Source organism: Oxyura jamaicensis, chromosome 3, assembly GCF_011077185.1.
Source record: "Oxyura jamaicensis isolate SHBP4307 breed ruddy duck chromosome 3, BPBGC_Ojam_1.0, whole genome shotgun sequence".
Taxonomy (NCBI): domain Eukaryota; kingdom Metazoa; phylum Chordata; class Aves; order Anseriformes; family Anatidae; genus Oxyura; species Oxyura jamaicensis.
Genome location: NC_048895.1, coordinates 118,393,183 through 118,417,617, shown reverse-complemented (window position 1 = coordinate 118,417,617; position 24,435 = coordinate 118,393,183). Strand labels below are relative to the sequence as shown.

The window sequence follows — 24,435 nt, the reverse complement described above, 5'->3', positions numbered from 1 at the left end:
TTTGAGCAACCTGGTCTAGTGGAATGTGTTCCTGCCCATGGCAAGGGGGTTGGAATTAGATGGAATTAAGGTCCCTTCCAACCCAAACCATTCTATGATTCTGTGATTGCCCTGAGGTACAGAAGGAGGATGAGGGAGGTTCAATATTCATGTAAAAGGGATGGTTCAGTTGTGCACATGGTTTCTGCACATCTAACCTGCATCTGTTGTGAGACCTCAATGGCAATGTGTCTGCTAATGGACCCTTAAGTTTAACAGTTCGCTCTTTAACGCAGAATGCTACAGAGGAGGCCATGGACATGTACCAGGAGCTGCACATGTGGGATGAGTGCATTGTGGTTGCGGAGGCCAAGGTACAGAATATAGCTTCACCAAACTGTGTTTTGTGCTTGCTTGGTAAGTCTCCTGGTTCGGAATCCAATGATGATCTAGGTGCTCTTCACCTGGCTTATCAGGACTTGATATCTGCTTGGATAGGCTCCCAAAGAGACTCTGAGCCTGCCCTGAAGCTCCACCATCTGATTCACTTCACTAAAAAGGGGAAGGTGTCATGCCATCAGAGAGTCCAGAACACATCATAGAGTCAGGAGAACAAGGCACAAGAATGGAGGCTTGGGTGTGGAGAGACTTAATTGCAGTGCTAAATAAGAAGTGATGCCCCTAAGAAATAGCAAGTTCAGAGATCAGCAAGGCAGCTGTTAAGAATGGCAGAAGACATGGTTTGGGGATAATAGATCTTTGGTCCAACACCAAACAGGTGCTTTTATTTTCTAGAGTACAGCGTAATATGGCTTCAGGGCCCGTGTGCATCAGAGATGCAGTTCAGGAAGGATTATGGTAGCTAGACCTGCCCACAAGACAAGGCACAGGAATAAAATTAGTGTCTTCTTCATGATCATGCATCTGACAGTCAAGGAATAAAATAGCAGGGAATGTCTTAAGATGATAAAAGAGAAATGTAAAGGGAGGTTGCAGTGATGGAATTACAGTGATCGATTTCTCAACAGGGACACCCGATGCTGGATAAGCTACGTCGGGGTTACTACCAATGGCTGCTGGACACCCAGCAAGAAGAGAAGGCTGGGGAGGTCCAAGAGGGACAGGGAGACTACCTGGCAGCCATCAGCTTATACCTGCGGGCAGGGCTTCCAGCTAAGGCAGCACGGCTGGCCTTGAGCAGGGATGAGCTTGTGACCAATGGGGATGTCATCAATAGGATCTCAACAGCACTGATCAGAGGGGAACTGTATGAACAGGTGAGTGGTCCACCTCATCGGGCCTTCTTCCTTAGCGTCAAAGCTCTTGTCCTTTACTTCTCTGAGATACACAAGCATCAAGCAGGAATGTAGCAGGTATAATTCTTTGTCTCTATATCTAGTAACACAAGAAATTGGTAACTACTTATCATTAGGTGACCCTTTTAAAACAGTTTTTCATATAACACATAACTATGCTAACATAAGAAAGCAATGCTGAGTCTGAGACCAGTATACAGTATGGTATCAGGGCCAACAGTGGTCTCTGCAGATGCTTAAGAAAGAAGTATAAAGAACAAAGAAGACAAATATATGCTGATACTTCTCATAGTGTACTTTCATGGCTACTAGCAGTTTGCAGACTATACTGTACCTGAACTCAAATTTTTATTTTTATGTTTAATCTTGATGGATTTTGCTTCCATGAGCTTGTCAAATTATTATTTTAACCGTACTTTTACTTTAACTGTACTTTTGGATCTACAATGTTGACTATGAGTTATCCATTTCCACCTATGTGTTGTGTGAAAAAAGCACTTACTTTGCTTGCCTATTTTATGTGCTTTGCTTCAATTACATTTCTTCAGTCTTATTTAACCTTGGGCATTTTCTGATCATTTCACTTTCACCCTAGATAAATTTGTGCTTTTCCAAACCTGTTACCTTTTCTTAAGCCTTCAGTTGAAAACCTAACTGTGGAACGCATAGCTGCAAGGTGTTTTTTGTTGTGTTTTTTTTGTTGGTTGGTTTGTTTGTTTTACCAAAAGTATGAGTGGTCCAAAAGTGATTAGACAATTCATAAAAGTAGACTCTGTAAAAAGCCATAAAATATGATGATAGGTTCATGACCTGAACTCAGGAAGCCTCTACAATGCAGACTATTGGAGATATAATAGATGAAAGGCTGGTATATGCTTATTCTGTTCTTGTAAACTTTACCTAGACATGTGCTTTAGCCACCGACTTTTCCTACATTATTGTGGTGGTTTCAAACTGATGGGCAGCTAAGCTCCACCACAACTATTTGCTCATGCCTCCTCCTCAAAGGGAGAGGGGGAGAATATACAGTAGAAAAAGGCTCAAGGGTTGAGATAAGGACGGGGATCACTCACCAATTACAATCACAGGCAAATCAGACTCTACGTAGAGAGAATATAATTTATTGCCTATTACTAACAGACTAGAGCAGTGAAACACTAAGAGCAAACTAAAACCACCTTTCCCCCATCCACCTCCTCTACCTTCTCCCCCCCAAGCAGTGTAGAGGAATGGGGAATGGAGTTTACGGTCAGTCCATAACATTTTGTCATCTGCTGCTCCTTCGTATTAATTCTCTTCCTCTGCAGAGGAAGAAGTTGTCTCAAAAATAGATCTTGTTAGTAGGTGGTACCCCAGATAAACCCTTGGGGTGTGGGGTTCAGCAGAGAGAACAATGATCTCAGCACATGCACTCTTTCCTGGAAGTCCCCTTTATTCCCATGGTCTTCGTGCGTGGGGAAGGCATAGCTGATAGAGAATCTGTGTGGCAAGGTCTGTTCTGGCAATACTGACAGTTCTGTACAAGGGGGTGGTAGGGAGGATGCCGTGGGGAGACAGTGGCTCTGGAAACTGGCAGCTTGTGTTTGTCATTAGGCTGGAGACCTATTCGAGAAGGTTGGGAACCCACGGAAGGCTCTGGAGTGCTACTGCAAGGGCAGTGCCTTTCTGAAAGGTACTGTGCTAAATATGTTTCCAACACACAGACCTTTTTCCCAGCAGAAGCCTGGGTATTCTGGCCTGGTGGCAGAATGAGCTATTGCCCTGGAGCTCAGAGTTGCCTAGTTGCTTTAAAGCTTCCACATACCACCTCATTCAATGTATGTATTGTCACATAGTCGCATCTGCCGCACACAGCCCCACAACAGGATCCTCTTCCCCAGGCCATTGATCATGCATGGGTTCCCCAAGGCATTGTACCAGCATGGGTTTGATCCAGATTGCTGGGTAGCCCATTGAAGCTGAAGCACATTAGATGGGTCACCATCCCCCTCCTCCACACGTACCCCTATCCAGGCTTGACACTGTTCTGCTTCCTTGATGGATTCAGCATAACAGCTATCATGTTCCCTTACAGCAGTGGAGTTGGCTCGCCTAGCATTTCCCGCAGAAGTTGTGAAGCTGGAGGAGGCGTGGGGAGACCATCTGGTGCAGCAGAAACAGCTGGATGCTGCCATTAACCATTATATCGAAGCCAGGTGGGGGCATGTGATGGCTGTATAACCAGCAGCAGTATAACCTGGCAGGCTATGAAGTTGATACAGTTTGCTTAAGTCATCAGGGTAAAAAGCCTGAGTAAGCCCCTTTGACCCCACTTTGCCACTGCCTGTGGTGCCTATATGCAGTCTCTGCTGGCCCAGCCATGGATTCCTCACCATATTTCTCTCAGAGTCTGTCAGCCCTGATTACTCTTCCCCATTGTCCTAGTTCTTCACTCTTTCCCCTAGCTTTGCTGGTGTTCCAGACCTTTGCTCTCATGCTTCACTTGGGCTGCTTTTTTCTCTGCTGTGAAGCTATTCAGGTCCTTCTTGCTCTACCCTGGGAAGAAGAATCAAGCAGCAGACCACTTTGGTCTCCTTGTCTTAGCTCAGCTGGAGGAAATGACTGATGGCTGTCTGTAAAGAGTTACATTTCTGATGCTAGGTGCTCCATTAAGGCCATTGAGGCAGCCTTGGGAGCCCGTCAGTGGAAGAAGGCCATCTACATTTTGGACTTGCAGGACAAACAGACAGCAGCCAAATATTACCCCAAGATTGCCCAGCACTATGCAGCGCTACAGGAGTATCAGGTGAGGCCACATCGTGCAATCATTGCTGCTCTATATCCCTTGGGACTGCTGACCATGGTCATCTCTCCCACAGGTTGCAGAGGAACTGTACATCAAAGGAGACCAAACCAAGGATGCCATTGACATGTACACACAGGCTGGGCTCTGGGAACAAGCTCATAAGGTAAAGTCAGAAGCCAAAGCTTCTGGGGACCTCACCCCACTTTGTGAATTGTAGTTCATCAGGAAGTGGCCTTGTGCCAACACTTGAACAACAAGCACTCATCCTAAACGATCAGTGTAGGGGCACCTGGCAGCCATTAGGAAATTAGTCCCTGGTATTCACAACCTATGTGTGTGCCCCATTTTACATCAGCAGTCCTATATGGTTCCACCTGTGACACAAGTAGTACTCTCCGAGGGGCTTGGTCCTGTGTACTTTGATCACAGTGACAAATGACAACCAGTTCTCTACAAAGCATATAGCATATACACCTGTTCGTAGTGGGAATTAGATTTGTTTTCTCCTTATCTACTCTGTGTCAAGAAATCACTGTGCAGTGTGCTGTAGTTCATCCAATGTGTGTTTTTTTTTTTGGCAGCTGGCAATCAAGTGTATGAGCCAGGAAGATGTATCTGTTCTCTACATAACCCAGGCCCAAGAGATGGAGAAGCAGGGCAAGTTCAAAGAAGCAGAGAGGTGAGCATCAACCCCCAGATACCTTTCTATAGAGCTGCTCTCCAGCCTCTTCTTTCCCATTTTGTATATATATCCAGGGTTGTCCTGTCCCAGGTGCAGAATCCAACACTTGCTCTTGTTAAACTTCACGCGGTTGGTTATTGCTCAGCCCTCTAATTTGTCAAGATCTCTCTGCAAGGCCTCTCAACCCTCATAGGAGACAACAGCTCCTCCCAATTTAGGGTCATATGCAAACATACTCATACATTTGCATCCTGCATCCAAGTTATTAAAAAGAACTGGGCCTAAAATAGAGCTAGTGACTGGCTGCCAGCCTAATGTAACATTTGAGCCTGACCAGTCAGCCAATTGTTCACTCATCATATTATGTATTTGTCTGATGTATGCTGGACATTTTGTCCAGATGGAAACTGTGAGAGACAGTATCAAAATCTAAGCTGAAATCCAGAAATAATACATCAACTGGCTTCCCTTGGTCAACTAGGTGGATAATATTGTCATAAAAGGAAATTAAGTTTATTGAACAGTACTTTCCAATCCTGAACCCATGTTGGCTATGACCAGTTACTGCATTGCATTTCAAGTGTTTTCAATAACTCCCAGAATAATCTTCTCCAGAATTTTACAAGGCACTGAATTGAGACTGACAGGCCTGTAATTACCAGGTTCTTCTTTCTTGCCCTTCTTGAAAACTGGGACATTTGCCATCTTTCAGACAACTAGGACCTCTCAGATTCCCAAGACCACTGAAAAATAATTGTCTTGTGATTACATCAGCCAGTTCTTTGAGTAGCCTTGGCTGAATTCTGTCAGGCCCCATAGACTTATATGCATCCAGTTGGAGCAGCAAATCCTGCACAAGTTTAGAGTTGTCTGGGAGTTTATCATTCCCGCAGTCACAGTCCTCCAGTCATGCCTTCTGACACTGTGCCCAGGATGAAGTCCCAGCTGGGCAAGATGCAGAGAGAATGCAGGCACTGGTCATGCCATCAGCTGAGTCATTTGAATGTGCTTGCATTTCCAGGCTGTATATCACTGTGGATGAACCTGATTTGGCCATCACTATGTACAAGAAGTGTAAGATGTATGATGAGATGGTTTGCTTGGTAGCCAAGTACCACAAGGACTTACTCAGTGATACACACCTACACCTGGGAAAGGTGAGTGTATCTCATGGCAGAGGATCAGCTAGGCCAAGTAGAGAGAAGAGCATCACTAATTTATTTCCTCAATTTGCAGGAGCTGGAGGCAGAGGGACGTTTACAGGAGGCTGAGTACCACTACCTAGAAGCTAAGGACTGGAAGGCCGCAGTGAACATGTACAGAGTGAATGACATGTGGGAGGAAGCCTACAGGGTAATAAACACTTCACAGCTATCCTACCACACAGAGGTCAGACTTTGCCTGCAGGATCCCGGTAGGAACTGCCCTGTCTATATTCATCACAAAATGTGAAGAACTGGCATACGCTATCTAGCTTCATAATGTGGCGCAATACTGGATGCCCTTGTGCCACTGCTCTGCCTCTAACTGATCTGCAGCATTGCACCCCAAAAGCAGGCCTTGATCCCCTAGCCACTCTGCAACACTGCCTTACTCCAGGTACTGCTCCACTACTAACCCCTGTGCAGTGTTCATTGAATTATAGAATGGTTCGGATTGGAAGGGACCTTAAAGATCATCCTTTCCAACCCCCCTGCCATGGAGAGGGGCATCTTTCATTAGATCAGGTTGCCCAAAGCCCCATTCAGCCTGACCTTGAACACTTCCACAGCTTCTCTGGGCAACCTGTTTCAGTGCCTTGTCATACTCATAGTGAAGAATTTATTCCTTATATCTGATCTAAATCTACTCTCTTTCAGTTTAAAACCATTACCCCTTGTTCTATCACTACATGCCCTTGTAAAAAGTCTCTCTATCTTTCTTATAAGTCCCCCTTTAAGTATTTAAAGGCTGCAATAAAGTCTCCCCAGAGACTTCTCTTTTCCAGCATCCAGCATTGTACCTCAGAGATACTGTTCTGTCACTCTGTATCAGCCCCTTCCAAGAGCAATGTGGGCTATGCTGAGGAGGCAGAAGCCTCTTCTTCCTTTCTTACCATGTAAGCTTTTGTCTCACTCTCTCCAGTCCAGTGGGGCTACAAAAGGGTTCTTTAGGAGAGAACAATTGGTTTTGGTGCTCCCTCAAGAGAACAGGCTTCATATAAAAGGGGAGTCCTGGCTCAGCCTGGTGAAACAGAAATGGATGCATTGGGTTTTTCCACTTTCTTTGCTTTTGATAGGTGGCCAAGGCACATGGTGGGACAAACTCCTATAAGCATGTGGCCTATATGTGGGCAAAGAGCCTGGGTGGAGAGGCAGCTGTGAAACTCCTCAGTAAATTTGGACTTCTGGAGATGGCCATTGACCATGCAGCAGACAGTGGGTAAGCAGGTCTATCAACCCAGTGTTTCTCTCCCACTTGCTTGAGCCAAGAAAGATGGAATGGCCCAAGATAAATAATGTTATGCATGTGATAGCTGCAGGTCCAGGATATGGCATATCTTCCCCCTGCTCTCCTCCTTGCTCCCACTCTGCAAGTCCCCACACTCTGTCCTCGGCACAGAGGAGTTAACAGAGAAGTGTTGTCCATCTGTTAGTCTCATGAATGTCAGGTCTAAGCAGGACAGTCAGAAGCAGTTTTCCTTTTAACCTGAGAAGGGATTTCTTGTTAGAGCTTCTGAACACAGGAGGAGATATTCCTCAGGTCACCATAACTAACTGCTTGTCAGAATTGATTTGGACCCACTCTGCATCTGCCCAGCCATCTGTCTGCACTGCCATTCACACTGCTGCTCTGCCCCAGCTCTCCCACTATACTGGGCTACTGGGAGCCTCATGACCACCCTTTAGAGTTGAACCAAGGGGCTCTGGCACTAATAGCAAGTGTGAAGGAGCTGAATTTCCTTAATGGGGGGTGTAAAAGCTCCTAGTCTCTGGTCAGGAACAGGAATAATGGGAAGTGCCTATTCACTTAGGACCCTCCATCTTCACCTTTCTCCTCTCCCAGTGTCTTGTCCTCTACTTGATGTCTTGCTCTTGATGAAGGCATGCCCTCATAGCACACAGTCCTCCTATCACTCCATTTTCTCTTTCATTTCAGTGTCTTTGAATTTGCTTTTGAACTGGCACGTCTCTCCATGAAGCAGAAGATGCCAGAGATACACTTAAAGTATGCCATGTTCCTAGAAGATGAGGTAATTTTACCCCTTGCAATAGGTGGAAATTCCTTGGTCAATCAAATAATTGAAGAGTTCTCCTTAAGGACTGCTGCAAAAGACACCTGTGGCTGCAGTCACTACCTGCCTCCACAATTACAGCCCCAAGCTCCCACACATCTCTCTGTCTCATAAATTCACTCTGCCTCATGGTAAGTAGAGGAGCTCATGTGCTGGTATCAGGGGAGGATAGCATGCAAGCAAACTCCTTCCTCTCTCCTAGGGCAAATTTGAGGAGGCTGAAGCAGAATTCATTAAAGCTGGAAAACCCAAAGAGGCAGTGCTGATGTATGTAGCCTTCTCCATTCTAGACTGCTGCATCTACTTTCCCTATATGGTGCTAGTAAGGTTGCTTCTCTAGCACCAGTCTGCTCCTTGCTGTCCCTTCTTACATCTCATGTTGATTCACCTAGGTTTGTGCATAACCAGAACTGGGATGCTGCACAACGTGTGGCTGAAGCTCATGACCCAGACAGTGTGGCTGATGTGCTTGTGGGGCAGGCACGTTTTGCCTTTGAGCAGAGAGAGTTCCAGAAAGCAGAGGCTTTCCTTCTGCGAGCACAGAAACCTGAGCTGGCAATAAAGTACTACAAGGTGAGTGTTGACTGTGGCAATATTACTGTCTTCCTCACTGGTTGAGAGCCCAGTTTGTATGGAGGAGGAGTAAAATCCAGACTGTAACAGACCTACCTCCTTCTTGTGCTGGCGGCCCCAGACCTGGACGCAGTAATCCAAGCTGGGGCTCGTAAGGGCAGAGTAGAGGGGGCCATCACTTCCCTCAACCTGCTGCCCACTCCTCTGTTACTACAGCCCAGGATGCAGTTGGCCTTTTGGGCTGCAAGTGTACTGCTGGCTCATGGTGAGCTTTTCATTCACCAGAACCCTCGAGACCTTCTCTGCAGGGCTGCTCTCAATGAGCTCTTCCCCCACTCTATGCTCATGTCCAGGATTGCCCTGACCCAAGTGCAGCACCTTGTACCTAAGCAGTTAGGTTCACATGGGCCCACTTTTCTAGCCTGTCCAGGTCCCTTTGGATGGCATCCCTTCCTTCTATTGTATCAACTGCACCACTCACCTTGGTGTTGTCTGCAAACTTGTTGAGGGTGCACTTGATCCCACTGTCTATGTCATTGAAAAAGATATTAAACAATACCAGTCCCAGGACAGAACCCTGAGTGACACTGCTTGTCACCAGTCTCCACCTGGACATCGAGCTATTGACAACTACTCTCCGTGTGTAGCCTTCAAGCCAATTCCTGATTCACTGAATGGTCCACCCATCAAACCCATCTCTCTCCAATTTGGAGATCAGGATGTCATGTGGAACCATATCAAAGGCCTTAATGAAGTCCAGGTAGATCACATCAGTCGATCTTCCCTTGTCAGATGAAGCAGTCACTACATCACAGAAGGCCACCAGATTGGTCAGGCATAAATAATATATTATTTATGAGAGGGTGTATTTGGGGACTGTAAGTGTCCATTCCATAGTGGTAGCGTGGATGAATTAAAGCTTTCCCCTGAGGTTGCCTGGGTGAGTGAAAAGACATAGGTGCCATTTTGGCTGAGAAAAGAACTGGATGGTGCTGCTGTAGTTGTTTCCCCTAATGGATCTTTTGGCAAGATGATGTGAGAGGCCAGATGTGTGGTGATGCTAGAAGTGTGATGTGAACTGGTGAAAGTTTCTCCTCTCTGGTGTGCTTCTGCAGGAGGCTGACATGTGGAGTGAAGCCCTGCGGATCTGCAAGGAATATGTGCCTAGTCGACTAGAGGAGTTACAAGAAGAATGTGGCAGGGAGGCTGCCAAGAAGGGCTCTGGGTAAAAAATGTTGTGCTCTGGCTGCAGGTAACAGATGGGTTGCTCTTCCCCTAAGCCATTGATCTGATGCCTTACAGAGATAGCCTGACTGCATCCCTGTCATGCAGCTTTTACCTTCTTGAGGACCCTAGGCTTCTTCCTTCATTGGTTTCCTAACCTCTTTCCTCCCTGTTCTGGGAGACTTCAGGCTTATTCTTATCATGCAAGGTCTCTTGGGTGTCTTCTTGCCATTTACAGATCTCACAGGTCTTCTGTACTGCCAGTTCATCTCCCCATGATCCTTATTCAGTTCTCTCCTTGGCATTAGCTGTATGCATTCCTTGACACAGCCCCCTCTCCCCCCTGAGGTCTCTCACTTAGCTCTGCTCTGCAGCTTCCTGCCCATGCATTACACACTCTCTACAGGATGTGCATGGCAGTATCACAGTCTTGCTCACAGCCTGCATTCCTCCTTACAGAGGAACAGAAGGACTGCTGGAGCAAGCACGGGAGTGGGAGCAGGCTGGGGAATATGCCAGGGCAGTGGACTGCTATCTGAAGGTGCGGATTTCCAACAACAATGTCCTGATGGAGAAGTGTTTGCTGAAGGTATGATTTCCTTCATCGGCTCTACTATCTGTGAGGCCTCCCACAACCTGCAGGGCACAAGAGAGGATCTGCATGCCCCAGTGACTGTAGGGACTGAAAGCATTTAATGACCATTCTCTTAAGCCCATGATGGACTGTCCACTTTTCCTGTGCATCCTTGCTCTGGCACCACTTTCAGCAGCATGCCAATATCTTTATGCCCACATCTCCCTGCACTGAAAAACTAGACTTTATGACTTAGACATTGGCTAGACAAGTGCCCTATCTTCTAATGGACTATGTCCATCAACCTTTGAGTTGTGTTCTTGTTCATACTTTTCATTAGTACCTTGTCCTTTTACCAACCTCAGTAATGATTATGTTCTTGTCTAATCATCTCCCATGTGTAAAAGTAGCTGGACTTTGCTTCTCTGAGTTGCTGAAGTGGACTGTCTTTTTTCCTCCTCTTCCCCACATAGTTCAAGTGCTCCTGACAGTCAGTCTTTTAGCTGGGATTAAGCTCTTTCCAGTTCCATCCCTCTCTCAAACTGCTCTTATCACTCATGTTTCTGACAATTTCTCTTCACAGGCTGCTGAGTTGGCCATTAAGTTCTTGGGTCAGTCACAGAGCATGGAGGTCACACGGACTGTGGCTCCTCAGCTGATGGCCATGAAGAAATACAGTTCGGTGAGAGCTGGCAACTGCTCCTAAGGAAGAAATAGGAAGGGAGAGCTGTGTCCAAGGGGAGGAGGCAAAGTCATATCTTGGGGTGATGGGTGGGTGGCCTGATCCAGCATCAGGCAGTGCTGAGCCCTCAGAGAATCAGACGGAGGGGAAGGGATCAAGTCCTGGAATAGTGTGAGAGACCCAGGCCTTGGAAGGAGGCAGGAAAAAGAAGGGGGGTATCTTTTCACAGAATCACAGAATTGTGGGGTTGGAAGGGACCTCAAGAGATCATCAGGTCCAACCCCTCTGCCAAAGCAGGTTCCCTAGAGCAGGTTGCCTATGTAGGCATCCAGACAGGCCTTGAATATCTCCAGAGAAGGGGACTCCACAACCTCCCTGGGCAGCCTGTTCAAAACGCTTTTGGGAAGAGACTTTCAGTTGCTGCTATGTGCTGGGTATTTCCAACAGCTCCAGCTCCAGCCTGGGCTACAAGGTGCCTTTGGGGTTTTGTTCCACATGGGACTGTCTCTGGCCTTGCAGGCAGCCGAGCTCTACCTTAACTTGGACCTCATCCGAGAAGCTATTGATGCTTTCATTGAAGGGGAAGAGTGGAGTAAAGCCAAGCGTGTGGCCAAGGAGTTGGACCCCAGGTATGTGCTGAACTTCTCAAATGAGACTCTTCCATCTCCCTCTCTCATCCCAAGATAATCCCTTGCCCTGTCTTGTCCTGCTTCTCCCAGGTTTTCTGGATTTTCCCCACAGTGATCTTCCCAGGCTTGACGGGACATTCACCACAGCTGCCCTTCCCAATATCCCCCATCTGGTGTACCCATGACACTCCTCTATTGCCCCATTGCCATATATCCCATGGAAATCTTAATCCCCTTTTGTCATATCCCTATCTCTCCTTTCCTTGTTATATTCCTTTGCATACACTTCTTCCTGAAAAGGCCTGTGATACCTTTCCTCACATGTATTTCTGCCCAGACTCTTTCTTCCCCCTTCTACCTAAGCACCCAGGAACAGACATGAAAAACGTGGCACAGCTGTAAGTCCTCTTTAGCCCAAAGAAGACAAAGTTGAATCCAGCTTCTGCACTGATGCAAGGAACTATTAATCTGGTTGCTATTATTTCTGCCCAGTAGGTCAGAGGAGTATGTGGACCAGCGTTACAAGGAGTATTTAAAGAACCAAGGAAAGGTAGACTCGGTATGTATTTGGGATGTTCCACAGGCTATGGAGTCATGTCAGGATGCTGGGGCATAGGTCTTTGGGGCCTTCCTCATGGGGCTTTTGCCTGAAAATGTCCATAGGTGAGGATTCTATATATGCCTGAGTCATAGTTTCTGCATACCAGATGGGTCACATTGGATCTTTGAGAGTGGTGAGGCACTGGAACAGGTTGCACAGAGAAGCTGTGGATGCCCCGTCCCTGGAAGTGTCTAAGACTGGGTTGGGTGGGGCTTTGAGCAACCTGGTCAAGATGAGGGTGTCCCTGCCCATGGTGGGAGGGTTGAGGGGTTGGAATTAGGTTATCTATAAGGTCCCTTCCAACCCAAACCATTCTATGATTTTATGATTCTGTGATTCTATGATTCTATGATCTTTGCTTCCAAAGAAAGGGAGGGACTGTGGGTATTGGAAAAAAAGATGTAGGTGGATAGGAAGCCTTGCCTGCACAGTGAGTTTATGGTTGTTTCCATCCTCAGCTGGTGGGAATAGATGTCATGGCTGCTTTGGATATGTATGCAGAGCAGGAGCAATGGGATAAGTGTCTGGAGGTTGCAGCTAAGCAGGTGAGTACCTGTGCGAGCCCCCTCAGTAGACACACTCGGTGCCCTGGTTCTCTGAAGCAGGGTCATCACGAATGGGTGGGCAGGGGCAAAGCAGCCTGTTTTGTGTGGACCACAGGGAGTCACCTCAGCAGCTGAAAGAACACCTCTCTGCTATCCCAATCGTAGCCAAGCACACCTATTAATGAAGCGTTAGAAATCAGAAGCACGTTGTGTTTCAATTTTGTGATTGATGTAACATTGAAAAAAAGCTAAACAAGTTGTTTGGGCTGAAAGTAATAGGTATTAAGGAAACAGAGAGATAATGTAAAAGAAAGACTTTTTTCTACATATTCTTTCGAGTCCAGAGAAGGGCAATGAAGCTGGTGAAGGGTCTGGAGAACAAGTCTTACGAGGAGCGGCTGAGGGAGCTGGGACTGTTTAGCCTGGAGAAGAGGAGGCTCAGGGGTGACCTTATTGCACTCTACGGGTACCTGAGGGGAGGCTGTAGCGAGGTGGGGGTTGGTCTATTCTCCCACGTGCCTGGTGACAGGACGAGGGGGAATGGGTTAAAGTTGCGCCAGGGGAGGTTTAGGTTGGATGTTAGGAAGAACTTCTTTACTGAACGGGTTGTTAGTCACTGGAATAGGCTGCCCAGGGAAGTGGTTGAGTCACCATCCCTGGAGGTCTTTAAAAGACGTTTAGATGTAGAGCTTAGTGAGATGGTTTAGTGGAGGACTTGTTAGTGTTAGGTCAGAGATTGGACTCGGTGATCTTGGAGGTCTCTTCCAACCTAGACTATTCTGTGATTCTGTGATTCTGTCTGGTGTCAGGTGAAATTAAATTTATTTATCAGGAAAGCAAATTTGACATTTTTGCATTTTTACTGTCTGAAAGCCAAAAAATGACCCCAGCAGAGTGATAAAAACAGAGAAAAACAAAATGAAACTGTTCTACAGTGCTATTCCAATGCAGTACCAGGATCTAATTTGTCTGGCAAACACTGATAACTTGGGCAAGCACTGATAATGCATTGTGCTGTATTTTTATGTTCCTAATGCAATGAGTAGTAAGCTGAGTTTGGGTTCTTGATTAAATCAAGTTCATTAAATGATGAACTTGATTTATTTTTGACTCAGACTTCTCTGATGATGTGAATGTTTTTTGTTGTAGTAGTTATTATCTGTGATGGTGTAATTATTCGGGAGATACCAGTGTTGACCTTCAAGCTCAATTTTATAGTATAAGGCTTAATCAGTTTTATTGTTAACAAAGCACAACAAATACTAGTATACTTACTCCAGGAACATGTTAGCCTGTATGTGTCTTTAAGGGAGTGTTAGCACAACCTTGTTCCACAACCAGTGCAAAACTTCATGACTTTTGATTCAGCTGTTATACAACAATTTTATATGGGGGAGAGGGGGGGAAGTTACATTTATCAAAACAGGTTACATACCAGACTTAATATTCGTCCCAAAAACCTAGTGTTTCATGAGCATCCAGATCTGGGTGTTCAAGTTCTAGACATGTCATAGTGGCACTATCCTCTCTTGTGTTTAATAAACTTGTTTCCATTGCTCATTTTTTAACAGGATTGCACATCTTATGCCATCTTCCTCATTGGTATATTTAAGACTGTGCAAAACAGGTACTGTCTCACTTAAAGTTTCTGTAGGCCTACTACAGTCAGTCTTTAGCAAAGTAGGATCAGCATATTTATGAGCAGTTCTCCAAGAAGGCCTACAGCCTCGGCAATCTGATGGCATTTGAGTAATGGACTAGAGCTGCCTTGCATATTACGAATGTCTTCAGTCCACAAAAGTGCTTGGATTCATTCTTTCATTAGACTAAGGACCAGTTTACGACTAGTATCTGTGGTGCCACATTGTAGAGATAGTGCTTCTGTTAGATATTTGGGAGTATTCCTTTGGCAAGTGGTGGACAGCAGAAAGACAACTTTATTTTTCAGGTATGAAGGATCAGCACAGCATCAGCTAGCCAGGATTAGAGGGGTCACATGGGACCCAAACCAAAGACATGCAGTCTGTATCTGTCATTAGCTGGCCTTACCCTTTGGGACTCAGGTGCATGGGTGTGTGTACACGGATCTGAAACTGTCACTACCAACTGACAAGTGTTCATCTCATGACTCTCATGCTACTGTTTTCTGTGTGCCTTCTCCAGAACTATAAGGTCTTGCACAAGTATGTAGCTCTGTATGCAACCCACCTCATCCGGGAGGGCAGCTGGGACAAAGCCCTGAGCCTGTATGTACACCATGGAGCACCTGCCAACCCACAGGTAATGAAGACAGCATTACATCCCAGAGTGAGCTTCCAGAGAGTGCTATGATCTGCTAAATGAGTCAGGCTTCCAGTTCAGAGCTGGGGCTGCCAGGTGTTGTCCAATCCACTTTGACACTGCTGTAGATTCTTCAATAGGTTCCTAAGGTAGAGGATTGAAAGCAGCCCCCTAGCATATTATGCACAGGGAAGGAGGAGAAGGGTTTTCAGTATTTGTGTTGATTTTGAACACTAGCCACCAAGTCCAGAATAAAAGCAACCATGTTTGCCTCTTTGAGAGAGCTGGCTGGAGGAAACATTCTTTCCCATTTCCCTGTCTTGTCCCGTTGCACTCCTTGCAACCAGCATTCTGCAGTAGCACTGCTTTGTGAGCCTGTGAGCAGAGCTGCCGGTCCCTTAAGCCTGTGCTAAACAGTACTTCAAAGCCTGTGCTAAACAGGACTTCAAACTTCTGACTTGACATCTGGGTCCCTCAAGATTTCTCTCCTTTTTGTTGCAGAACTTCAACATTTACAAGCGCCTCTTCGTGGAGATGGTGAATGCATCTGGCATGAACTGTGCTGAGGCCTACTCCAGCTGGGCTGACCTACGTGATGTTCTCTTCAGCCTGGTGAGCGTGGGCCATGGCCACCATTGCCTGTTAAAGTCCAACATTCTGGTGGCTTGTAGAAGGGAAAAAGAAGAACTAGGCTCTGGACAGATGACACAGGAAATAAAACACAGACCAAGGGGAGAGATCTGACAGTGGAAACAGTAGAACAACAGGATCCTGTGAGGTGGATATGGCTGGGCAAGAGAAGTCAGGGAAAAAGATGACCCTGCACTTAAGACCAAATTCTAGAAGCACATCTGAACGTTGGCTCTTGCAGAGTTCCCCGTGTCACTGCTACATGGGAACCTATCACAACAATCCCACTTTTCATCCTATATTTGGCAACGTAAGTGGGGCAAGAACCTGGGAAAAGCAAAGAACTACTGATCCTGGAAAATAATAGGCCTCCCCATCTCCCCAGAGATTCTTAGAGCCCTGTGCTCCTTTTTATCTGCCCCCAAATTCCTCAGCCCATGATTGCCTTTGCTCTGTTTCTGTTTCACAAATACCCACCTCTGTCACAAACTAAATCCAGAAATTCCTTTGTTGATCCAATCTCCACTGCTTCCGGTGTTGTCAGTTGCTGCAGTACTACTGGCTCTCCCCTTCTCCCACAAACTCCTCACTTCAGCACTTTGCAGGACCCAGAGCACTCAAGATACAGCCCTTTTCCAATCCCCCAAGTTGCCTGGGTATTTTAGATATTCTTCTTTCTCCCAGCTTTTTCCCAGACTCAAGTGGGTGAAGAGTGCCCCTCTGCTCATATGCTCCTTTATTATTTATTATTCTCTCTTTCTCTTTTTCAGTGTGAAAATTTAGTAAAGTCAAGTGAGGCAAACACTCCAGCACATGAAGAGTTTGAGACTATGCTGTTGATATCTCACTACTATGCAACCCGCTCTGCTGCTCAGGGCGTGAAGCAACTGGTAAGGTTCTTGAAGTTCCTTTGTCAGGTCAACACCCTGAGTGCAGAGCCCTGTAGGGTCAGGCAGGTTTAGGGCTCTTCATAGTTCACTCTTCCACTTCATGCATCACTTTCATATCATGGATGGATGAGAATGAGACTATAGTGATCTATGAGCCCACCACTAGTAGGTGGAACTAGAGACAGTCTTCTCTGGCTGATTCCTTATATTGGGATCTGTCTCCAGCCACTGAGGCTGAGATATAAACTAGGGGAAAGGGGATCCATATGGTCAGAGTGACCTGTGAGAGCAGAGGCACCTATAGAAATACACGGATTAATAAAAAACCTAGTCTTCCCAAGAGAGGCATTGCTTACTCTTCAGTTGTCCTAGGCCATGACAGCCACTGGGTTTCACACATAGTCTTGAGAACAGATTGACCTTGCACAAAATTTTAGAAGCTCATGGGCCTGTGTACTGGGCCTCACAAGGTGCTGTATTGTTGAGTCTTTTGTGCGCTGGGATTTGTTTTGGACCATGATATAAGGCAGAGTTCCTGCTGAAATCTGGATCCACATGGATTGTGGATGGAACTGTGATAGAGATCTATATGAATGTGGGACTAGAGCTGCAATAGTACAGGCTGAACAAGAGAAAAGTTCCCAGAGTTAGGATCCTAGTGAAAATCATAGGGCAGACTGGTGGTTTCCCATAGCTGAGTGTGTTGGGGATCCAGACAGAGGTCTATCAAATAGAAAGAGATAAGCCTGATGTCTTGAAGACCTATACAGACTCACACAGTTGTGGAATGTTGAGGTGTTGGGTAGCCTAATTGGAACCATGAAGGAGGAGTGGCCTTCCCAGTTCTAGCATGATGAGAACCTGTCTAGCAAGCAGAAAAGTGAAATTCATCTTGTATTCCTCCCTGCCCCTCACTGTCCGAAAATTCTTATGTTATGAAGAAAAACAAATATTTACTGTGAGTGTAGCTGAGCACTGGAACCGGTTGCTTAGGGAGGTTGGAAAGTTTCCATTCCTCGAGCTATTCAAAAACTGACCAGACATGGACCTGAACAACCTATTGTAGCTGAACCTGCTTTAAGCAGGATAGGGTGCTGTGGTAGTCTAGACGATCACCAGAGAGACCTTCCAACCTCAGCTATTCCATGATTCTGTGACTTAGATGATGGGAGTTTGGAAAAGAGACCACTGAGGAAGAGGAGACTGACACAGAGAAAGTAAAAAGAGAAAAAAATGGATACAGACAGAAAAAAATAGGATGCTTTTCCTGTGGGCTAGGTCCAGAGTACTGCCCTCAAACAGGCATAATCAAGCATCCAGACACAAGATGGGAAACATTTAGAAAAAGATCTGAAAGTATAATGGATCATAGTTTAACATGTCAGCGATGTCATGCTTCTGAAAAGACAACTATTATATTTGGCAGTATAACACAGAGGTAGTCCACAGGGGGCAGGAATTAGTCCTTCAGCTTCACTCAGTGAGGGCAAGGCTTCAGCAAGAGTGGGCTGTGTCCATACTGAAAAATGAAAATCAGTCAAAAAGGGCCAAGAGAACAGAAAAGATTAGAAAAATAGGTCTAGAGGTACACAGTCAATGGAAGAAGACTGAAGGAAGAGATGGTAACAGAAAATAACTACTGAAACAGGAAAGAAATAATATGTTTTCAAACTCCTTGTATGTCTTGGATAAGTAAGGAATCTAGTTACCACAAGGGAGATGCATATTAAAATAAAAGACTTTATAGCAGGAGACCTCCAACCTGGAATGGCCATGAACAAAAATTCTAAAACCTCCTTCAATTAAGGCTCTTAAGTTAGATAAACATGTCAGGAATATGTGGGTGTAGAGTCCCTGCTCTAAGGTAGTGGTTTTATGATCTTATGAGATCCCTTCCAACGTATTTTTTTCTGTGATGACTGTTATGGCTTTACTGTCCCCTTTGTCTGCAGGACACTGTGGCTGCTAAGCTGTCCATTTCCCTGCTGCGCCACACTGAACTCCTCCCAGCAGACAAGGCTTTCTATGAAGCTGGTATAGCTGCCAAGGTGAGAACTATCTGCCACCAGAACAGCTCAGGAGGACCTTGGGTTCAGGGCTTCTCAACTTTATCTTCCCCAGTCTTCCCCAAGCTGCATTGGTACACCAGCAGCCAGACTCTGTCTTATGGAGCTCTTTCCTCAAACATCTTGACAGCCTCTCTATTTTGTCACGGATTGGCAGTAGGTAGTGGGAGGGCAAATCTCAAATAGCAAGAGTACATGAACTGTAGACCTGTGTGGTAGACCAGAGGCCACATTATATTGTATGGCTCTGTAGATGCAGGACTTCAATTGGTTCACCTTGCTCTGGGTCATCTAACTGTTATCTACTGACAATCCTGATGCTACAGACTGACCACCTGCCCAGACATAATGACATATGGCAAGCATAGCAGCTTGTTCTTACTGTCTGATGCTGGCTTTCTAGCCCATCACTAAAGTGGGAGAGTTGTGGCTGTGGAGATAAACTATCAGCTGTGTGGTCTTACTTGGGGTTTCTCTCTACACTAGGCAGTCAACTGGGAGAACATGGCATTCATCTTCCTGAACCGTTTCCTGGACCTCTCAGATGTGCGTATGGTCTGCTGGGGGAGAGGACTATCACACTTTAAAATGATAGTGGGGCCCACACAGACCCTCAGCCTGGCCATGAGACTACTGAGGTTTCAATGTGGCAGCACATTTGTGAACTGGTATTGATGGAGAATGCAGGGGCCCCAACTTTGCTCTCTCTGCATGTGTACAAAGTGCGGAGTACCCCAGCATTAGCTGTGGAAGGACTTGCCATGCAGGGCACCTGAGCAACCCTAACCGTGTCACCATGCATGTGCCAGAGTCACCATGCATGTGTGTTGCAGCAAAGAACAAGTTAGCCTAAAGTTTAGGCCTGTAGTCTTCATGGCTGCAGGTGTTCTTGCAGCCTTCAGAATGATCTCACCTGAGCTATTCAAACAGAAGGAAAATTATTGGGGGGGGGGGGGGGGGGATGGCAGTTGGCAGTGGAAAAAGACATGGCTTGATGCTGTAGCAATGGTGATGCAAGAATCAGGCACTGAGTCCCCATGCTCAATTCCTTCCTTGAATAACCGATTGATTACCATAAAACACCAAAAATCCTTGGAAGCTGACAGACCCTACTGTATCAGTCTTCCACATGCAGTCAGCAACTGCTGGAAAAAAAAAAAATGCTCCCTATTTCACCTTTCCTTTCTTTGAGGCTAACTGGCAAGCTTGAGTAGTATAGTGTTTAAGGAGCATACATCCTCTGGCACTGCTGAGGACGGCTACAAATTGCCACCTCCCAAGAGGGCCAAGTCATCACACTGATAGATAGGGGCATAGGTGATGCTACCGTTATAATACAGATTGTAATGTGAATGTCAAGGATGGTATTTGCCTACTGTTCCGTTACTTCTCCTTTCGCAGGCCATTGAAGAAGGGAACCTGGATTCTCTGGACCACTCAGATTTCCAGAACACAGACATTCCCTTTGAAGTGCCTCTTCCAGCCCATCAGCATGTGCCTGTGAGTATCATCTACCTTCTTCAGCTCCCTTGAACAGTTATGCTACCTTAGGTCCCCTCTGAACAGGGACTGGAGCAAGGGTGACAGTACAGAAAATGGAAATGTAGTTAGCTCTCTCCCCCATCCTCCCCACCGCAAACACACATGCAGCACCAGTACACACACACACACACACACACACACACACACGCTTTCTCATGCTCCCTCTGCAATATACACTTCTGCACACATACATGCACTCATTCCCCACCAACAACCTCCATACACACGGGTGTGTGTATGTGCATACACACATCCTGCATGCATGCTCATGTCCTCCTCTCCCCATTGTGCTCCCTAGTGTTGAGGAGCAGCAGCTAGGCACTGACACAGTATGCAATATCAGGAGTTGCCCAGTCCTCTGTCCTGCAGGAGGAGAACCGGGAGGAGGCCAGGGACTGGGTGCTTACCATGTCCATGGACCAGCGTCTGGAACAGGTGCTGCCACAGGATGACCGTGACACATATGAAGCTTCATTGGTAGCAGCAAATACAGGGGTGCGCTCCCTGCCCTGTGTGCTTACAGGTATGTATGCTCCACACATATGTAGGGAGTGAGGACCATCATGCAGGTGGGTCTGAGAGAGATTGTGTGGCTATAGGGAACAGTTCAGCTGGATGAGATAGATTGGCCCATTTTTTAACTGTGAGGATAACTGAGCACTGGAACAGATTGCTCAGAAGTTGTGGCATTACCAGGTCTGGGGATATTCAAAAGCCATTTGGATATGATCCTGGGCGACCAGCTCTAGGTGACCCTGCTTGAGCAGGGAGGTTGGACCAGATGACTCTTCCAAACGCAACTATTATTTTTTATGACTGCTCAGCCTTGCACAGCAATGCCTAGGACATGCTGCCCAGGGCAGGCATGCACGTGCACACGTAGCACCTGTCCCCACTTTGCTGCTTTCTACAAAAGCTATTTGCACTGGCAAGGACTGTCTCCCACTTGCACACCTCACAGTGGGGACTGTGTTGCAGGAGTGGCACAGGGATGGGCCTCCAGGAACAGGGCTCTGGCTCCAAAGCTCAGGAGGGGGAGAGGGAGGTGCTGTCATTTTATATTCACTGGATTGCCTTGCTGAGAGATCAGCCTTCATCTTCCTTTGATCCCACCACTGTGGGCACTTCCTTCCTTGTTCTAGTCTCTGCCAGAGGTAGCATTATTCCTCTACAATGCCTATTGGGAGTTGCCCTAGCCGGGTGGCCATAGCAAGGAAGGATGGGATGCACAAGGGAGGGAGGGAGGGGACTGCTGTGGGTCTCACCTTGTTTGCGACGTTATTGCTGTGTGGCCAGGGTATCCTGTGCTAAGGAACAAGATAGAGTTCAAGCGTCCAGGCCGAGAAGCCAACAAAGACACATGGAACAAGTTCCTGATGGCTGTCAAGGTGAGCCATGCATTCCATGGGGCAGGGAGACAAGCTGCAGGGTGTTCAATGCTGTCATTAATGCTGATTATAAAACATTGTCCTGCTGGGTGGAGCTACACCAAATCAGGGCCATTTTAGTGCACCACCCGCTCTGCATGCTGCTGGGCTAGAATGGTGCTGGGGCATTCCTGTGCAGCTCTGTCAGTTCCCTGGGGTGCCCTTGGCAGAGGGTGACTGCACTGCCACATTGCCAATACCAAGGACATCTCTTTTATTTTGCAGACATCTCACAGCCCTGCATGCCAAGATGTGCTCAAGTTCCTCAGCCAGTGGTGTGGGGGACTCCCGAGCATTGGCTTCTCTTTCCAGTGAGTGGGACAGGGAGGAAGAACTGCAGCTTTTTGTCCTGTTCATCTCCCTCCACTTCAGTCCCCAATAAACATGTCTCAGCACTGCTGTGCTTCTGTTTGTCAGGGGATGCAAAACCCAGGAGCTCACACAGTTCCCAGGCCATGCTTCCTTGGCCTCAACCTGATTGCTAAACATGTAGACACCACCCTGATGGGTGACCGTCACAATGAAGCCTTGTGTCAAGAGTGGGGAGCATACTAGGCAGGAAGATGGGCTAACACACCTGCTGCGCTGTCCTTCGATCAGTGGACCCAGCTCCCAGCCACTTTGGGGAAACAGTGCAGCCAATGTGAAAATTAAAACTTTATTTGCTCAGAGAAACAACAGTGGCTCACAACAAAGAGGTTTTTCCCCTGCTTCTTGACCTGCTTCTGAGCACAGGCTCAGCAAGCTGGCCTTGCCTGCTCTGCAGCTGTACCAGGCCAACCCTTGCTATTGCCAGGCCATGGTACCTCCTCTCCCCCAACCCCTCAACCCCTGGTTGTGCATGTGAGAGACTGACGGAGCTTTTAGTGCACCAGGAAGGGGCTTATGGCATGGAGAGGGTGTTGAGGGAACATGGCACTTGCGAGGCAAAGGCTGCCTGATGACTATGGGCATCTTGTTTTTGGTACCTTCGGTTGGTATGGAAGGTCTTAGGAAGCTGATGAGAGTAGAAGGCCCTTTTGAAGCACAGCCCTCCCCCCGCACCCCCCCCCCACCTCCCCAGCCCCTGCACAGCCCACACTGCACTCACCTCCCACTAGGCACAAGTCTCTGCCACCCCAACCAGGCGTTGCCCCTCCTTCAGTGTACCTGGCTTGACCAGCTATAAGAAAAGAGAGGTAGAGGTTTGCAGGGCCCCACAAAAGATGTGTGAAGGGTTAGGGCAGGAGAGTCCTCAGGCCAGCCATGACAGAACAGGCTTGGCTATCAGCAGGACTGGTTCCACCTGCAGCAACCCAAGATGAAAGGGTAGCAGTCCATCACCAGTCCTGGGTAGAAGTAGTCCAAATTTATTTCACAGACTGTACTTATTGCCTGTTTGCATGAAAACAAAACCCAGCACTTTCAAAATGCAGGGACAAGCAGAGAAACCTGTCTGTACTGATGGGGGGGCATACCTGGTCTTTGCTATAGGTGCGTCCACAGGGGCCAATGCCCTGTAGGATCAGGGCTACCAAACAACACCTGCCAGATAGCACAGCTTCTGCAGCCACCAGCACCATGGAGGGGAACCAGAGCGCCAGGGCTGTGTCCTGCAGAAGGTCAGAGATCGCTCAGTGAGTGTGGAGCCACTGCACCCAGTGTACTTGCATACAGCTGAGAGGAGAGCCTGTGCAGGCAAAGGGGTGTGTGGGGGGGGGGGGGCGGGACAAAAAAAGGCCAGAAAAAAAAAGAGGAAGCAGGAAAGAGATATGAAACAAAAGGAAACTGGGGGGGGGGGGACACGGACAGATGGGTATCCGGGGTGCTGGCCCCATATACTCACATAGATGCGCGTGGTGTTGAAGGGACAGTCATTGGTCGCTATGGCTGCACGGGCGTCAGCTGGCAGTGCAGAGCTGTTGCAGCCTGTGACAAGGCGCATGCCACGGCTGTGAACTGTGAGGGCAATGGCTAGCGCCAGGCCCACGCTGCATGCTGTGGACAGCAGGCAGTTCAACAGGGACACACTCAGTAAGGTCCAATGCTGCTGGCAGCAAGGAAAGCATGTGAGAGTGGTGCTAGCCAGAGCCAGGGGAAACACCAAGGCTAGACACTGCCACTGCATGGTCCAGGCACACACCTCTGTGTGGTCCCTGTACAGGGTAATGGAGGCACTTTGACAAAGCTTTTGTACTGCTCACATCCTTCACCTCGCCCATGAACCAAAAGCCTGCTCCCACAGACTGCTGCAGCCTGAAGCCCATTCTGCCCCATCTCCACAAATAGCTGAGGCTATCAGCAGCAGCTGCGCCTCATGCAGACCCACACTGTGTGAGCCCACAGTGAGATGCCTGACTCTGGCTGCAGCTTTTATGCTTTAGCTGAAACTTTTCTACCCCAGGATGATGCCTGGTGTCCACACTGCTGCCCACCCTCCCAGTGCTGCCAAGGAGGCAGAGGCAGCACAGCAGGCAACACCTGCAACCCTGCAAACTAGCAAGGCTCCAGCAGCAGAAGCGGAAGGAACTACTGGGGACAAGGTCCAGAGGAGCGGCTGCTGGCAGGGCCCAGGCTGCATGGAGGCCCCCAACCTGCTGTTTCCCTGTCTGGCTTAGTTCTCGGTATAGCAGCCCCACACTCACCAGGGCTGCCCTGGACAGGTTGTGTGACACCAGGATGGCAACGATGCCCGCAGTGATGCTCTGCAGGGAGAGATCTTCATTCAGCAGGCGCCTCGGATGGGGCCACGTCCCG

General features: G+C 47.5%; 2 protein-coding genes across 7 annotated transcripts in view; one reads left to right on the top strand and one right to left on the bottom strand.

Moving 5' to 3' along the window:
• The window catches only part of IFT172 (intraflagellar transport 172), a 43,632-nt gene extending 21,537 nt beyond the window's left edge, over positions 1-22,095 (top strand). For 3 of the 6 annotated variants that reach the window (XM_035321535.1, XM_035321531.1, XM_035321529.1), the window contains exons 22-48: positions 276-353; positions 1,008-1,256; positions 2,889-2,967; positions 3,370-3,490; positions 3,936-4,080; positions 4,154-4,243; positions 4,662-4,759; positions 5,784-5,919; positions 5,999-6,115; positions 7,041-7,183; positions 7,901-7,994; positions 8,239-8,303; positions 8,429-8,609; positions 9,725-9,834; positions 10,293-10,422; positions 10,991-11,089; positions 11,609-11,718; positions 12,211-12,277; positions 12,778-12,864; positions 15,028-15,144; positions 15,646-15,756; positions 16,545-16,664; positions 18,617-18,712; positions 19,217-19,276; positions 20,132-20,230; positions 20,642-20,795; positions 21,569-21,918. In XM_035321535.1, the coding sequence (XP_035177426.1) occupies positions 276-353; positions 1,008-1,256; positions 2,889-2,967; positions 3,370-3,490; positions 3,936-4,080; positions 4,154-4,243; positions 4,662-4,759; positions 5,784-5,919; positions 5,999-6,115; positions 7,041-7,183; positions 7,901-7,994; positions 8,239-8,303; positions 8,429-8,609; positions 9,725-9,834; positions 10,293-10,422; positions 10,991-11,089; positions 11,609-11,718; positions 12,211-12,277; positions 12,778-12,864; positions 15,028-15,144; positions 15,646-15,756; positions 16,545-16,664; positions 18,617-18,712; positions 19,217-19,276; positions 20,132-20,230; positions 20,642-20,795; positions 21,569-21,780 (3,168 nt within the window). In that variant the 3' untranslated portion in view covers positions 21,781-21,918. The other 3 variants (XM_035321534.1, XM_035321533.1, XM_035321532.1) reach the window with 3 other exon arrangements.
• The window catches only part of KRTCAP3 (keratinocyte associated protein 3), an 8,085-nt gene continuing 410 nt past the window's right edge, over positions 16,761-24,435 (bottom strand). Inside the window, exons 2-6 of the mRNA XM_035321565.1 lie at positions 24,324-24,383; positions 23,525-23,725; positions 23,157-23,291; positions 22,786-22,861; positions 16,761-16,772 (exon numbers count right to left, since the gene is read on the bottom strand). Of these exons, the coding sequence (XP_035177456.1) occupies positions 22,796-22,861; positions 23,157-23,291; positions 23,525-23,725; positions 24,324-24,383 (462 nt within the window). The 3' untranslated portion in view covers positions 16,761-16,772; positions 22,786-22,795. The remainder of the gene's footprint in view (positions 16,773-22,785; positions 22,862-23,156; positions 23,292-23,524; positions 23,726-24,323; positions 24,384-24,435) is intronic.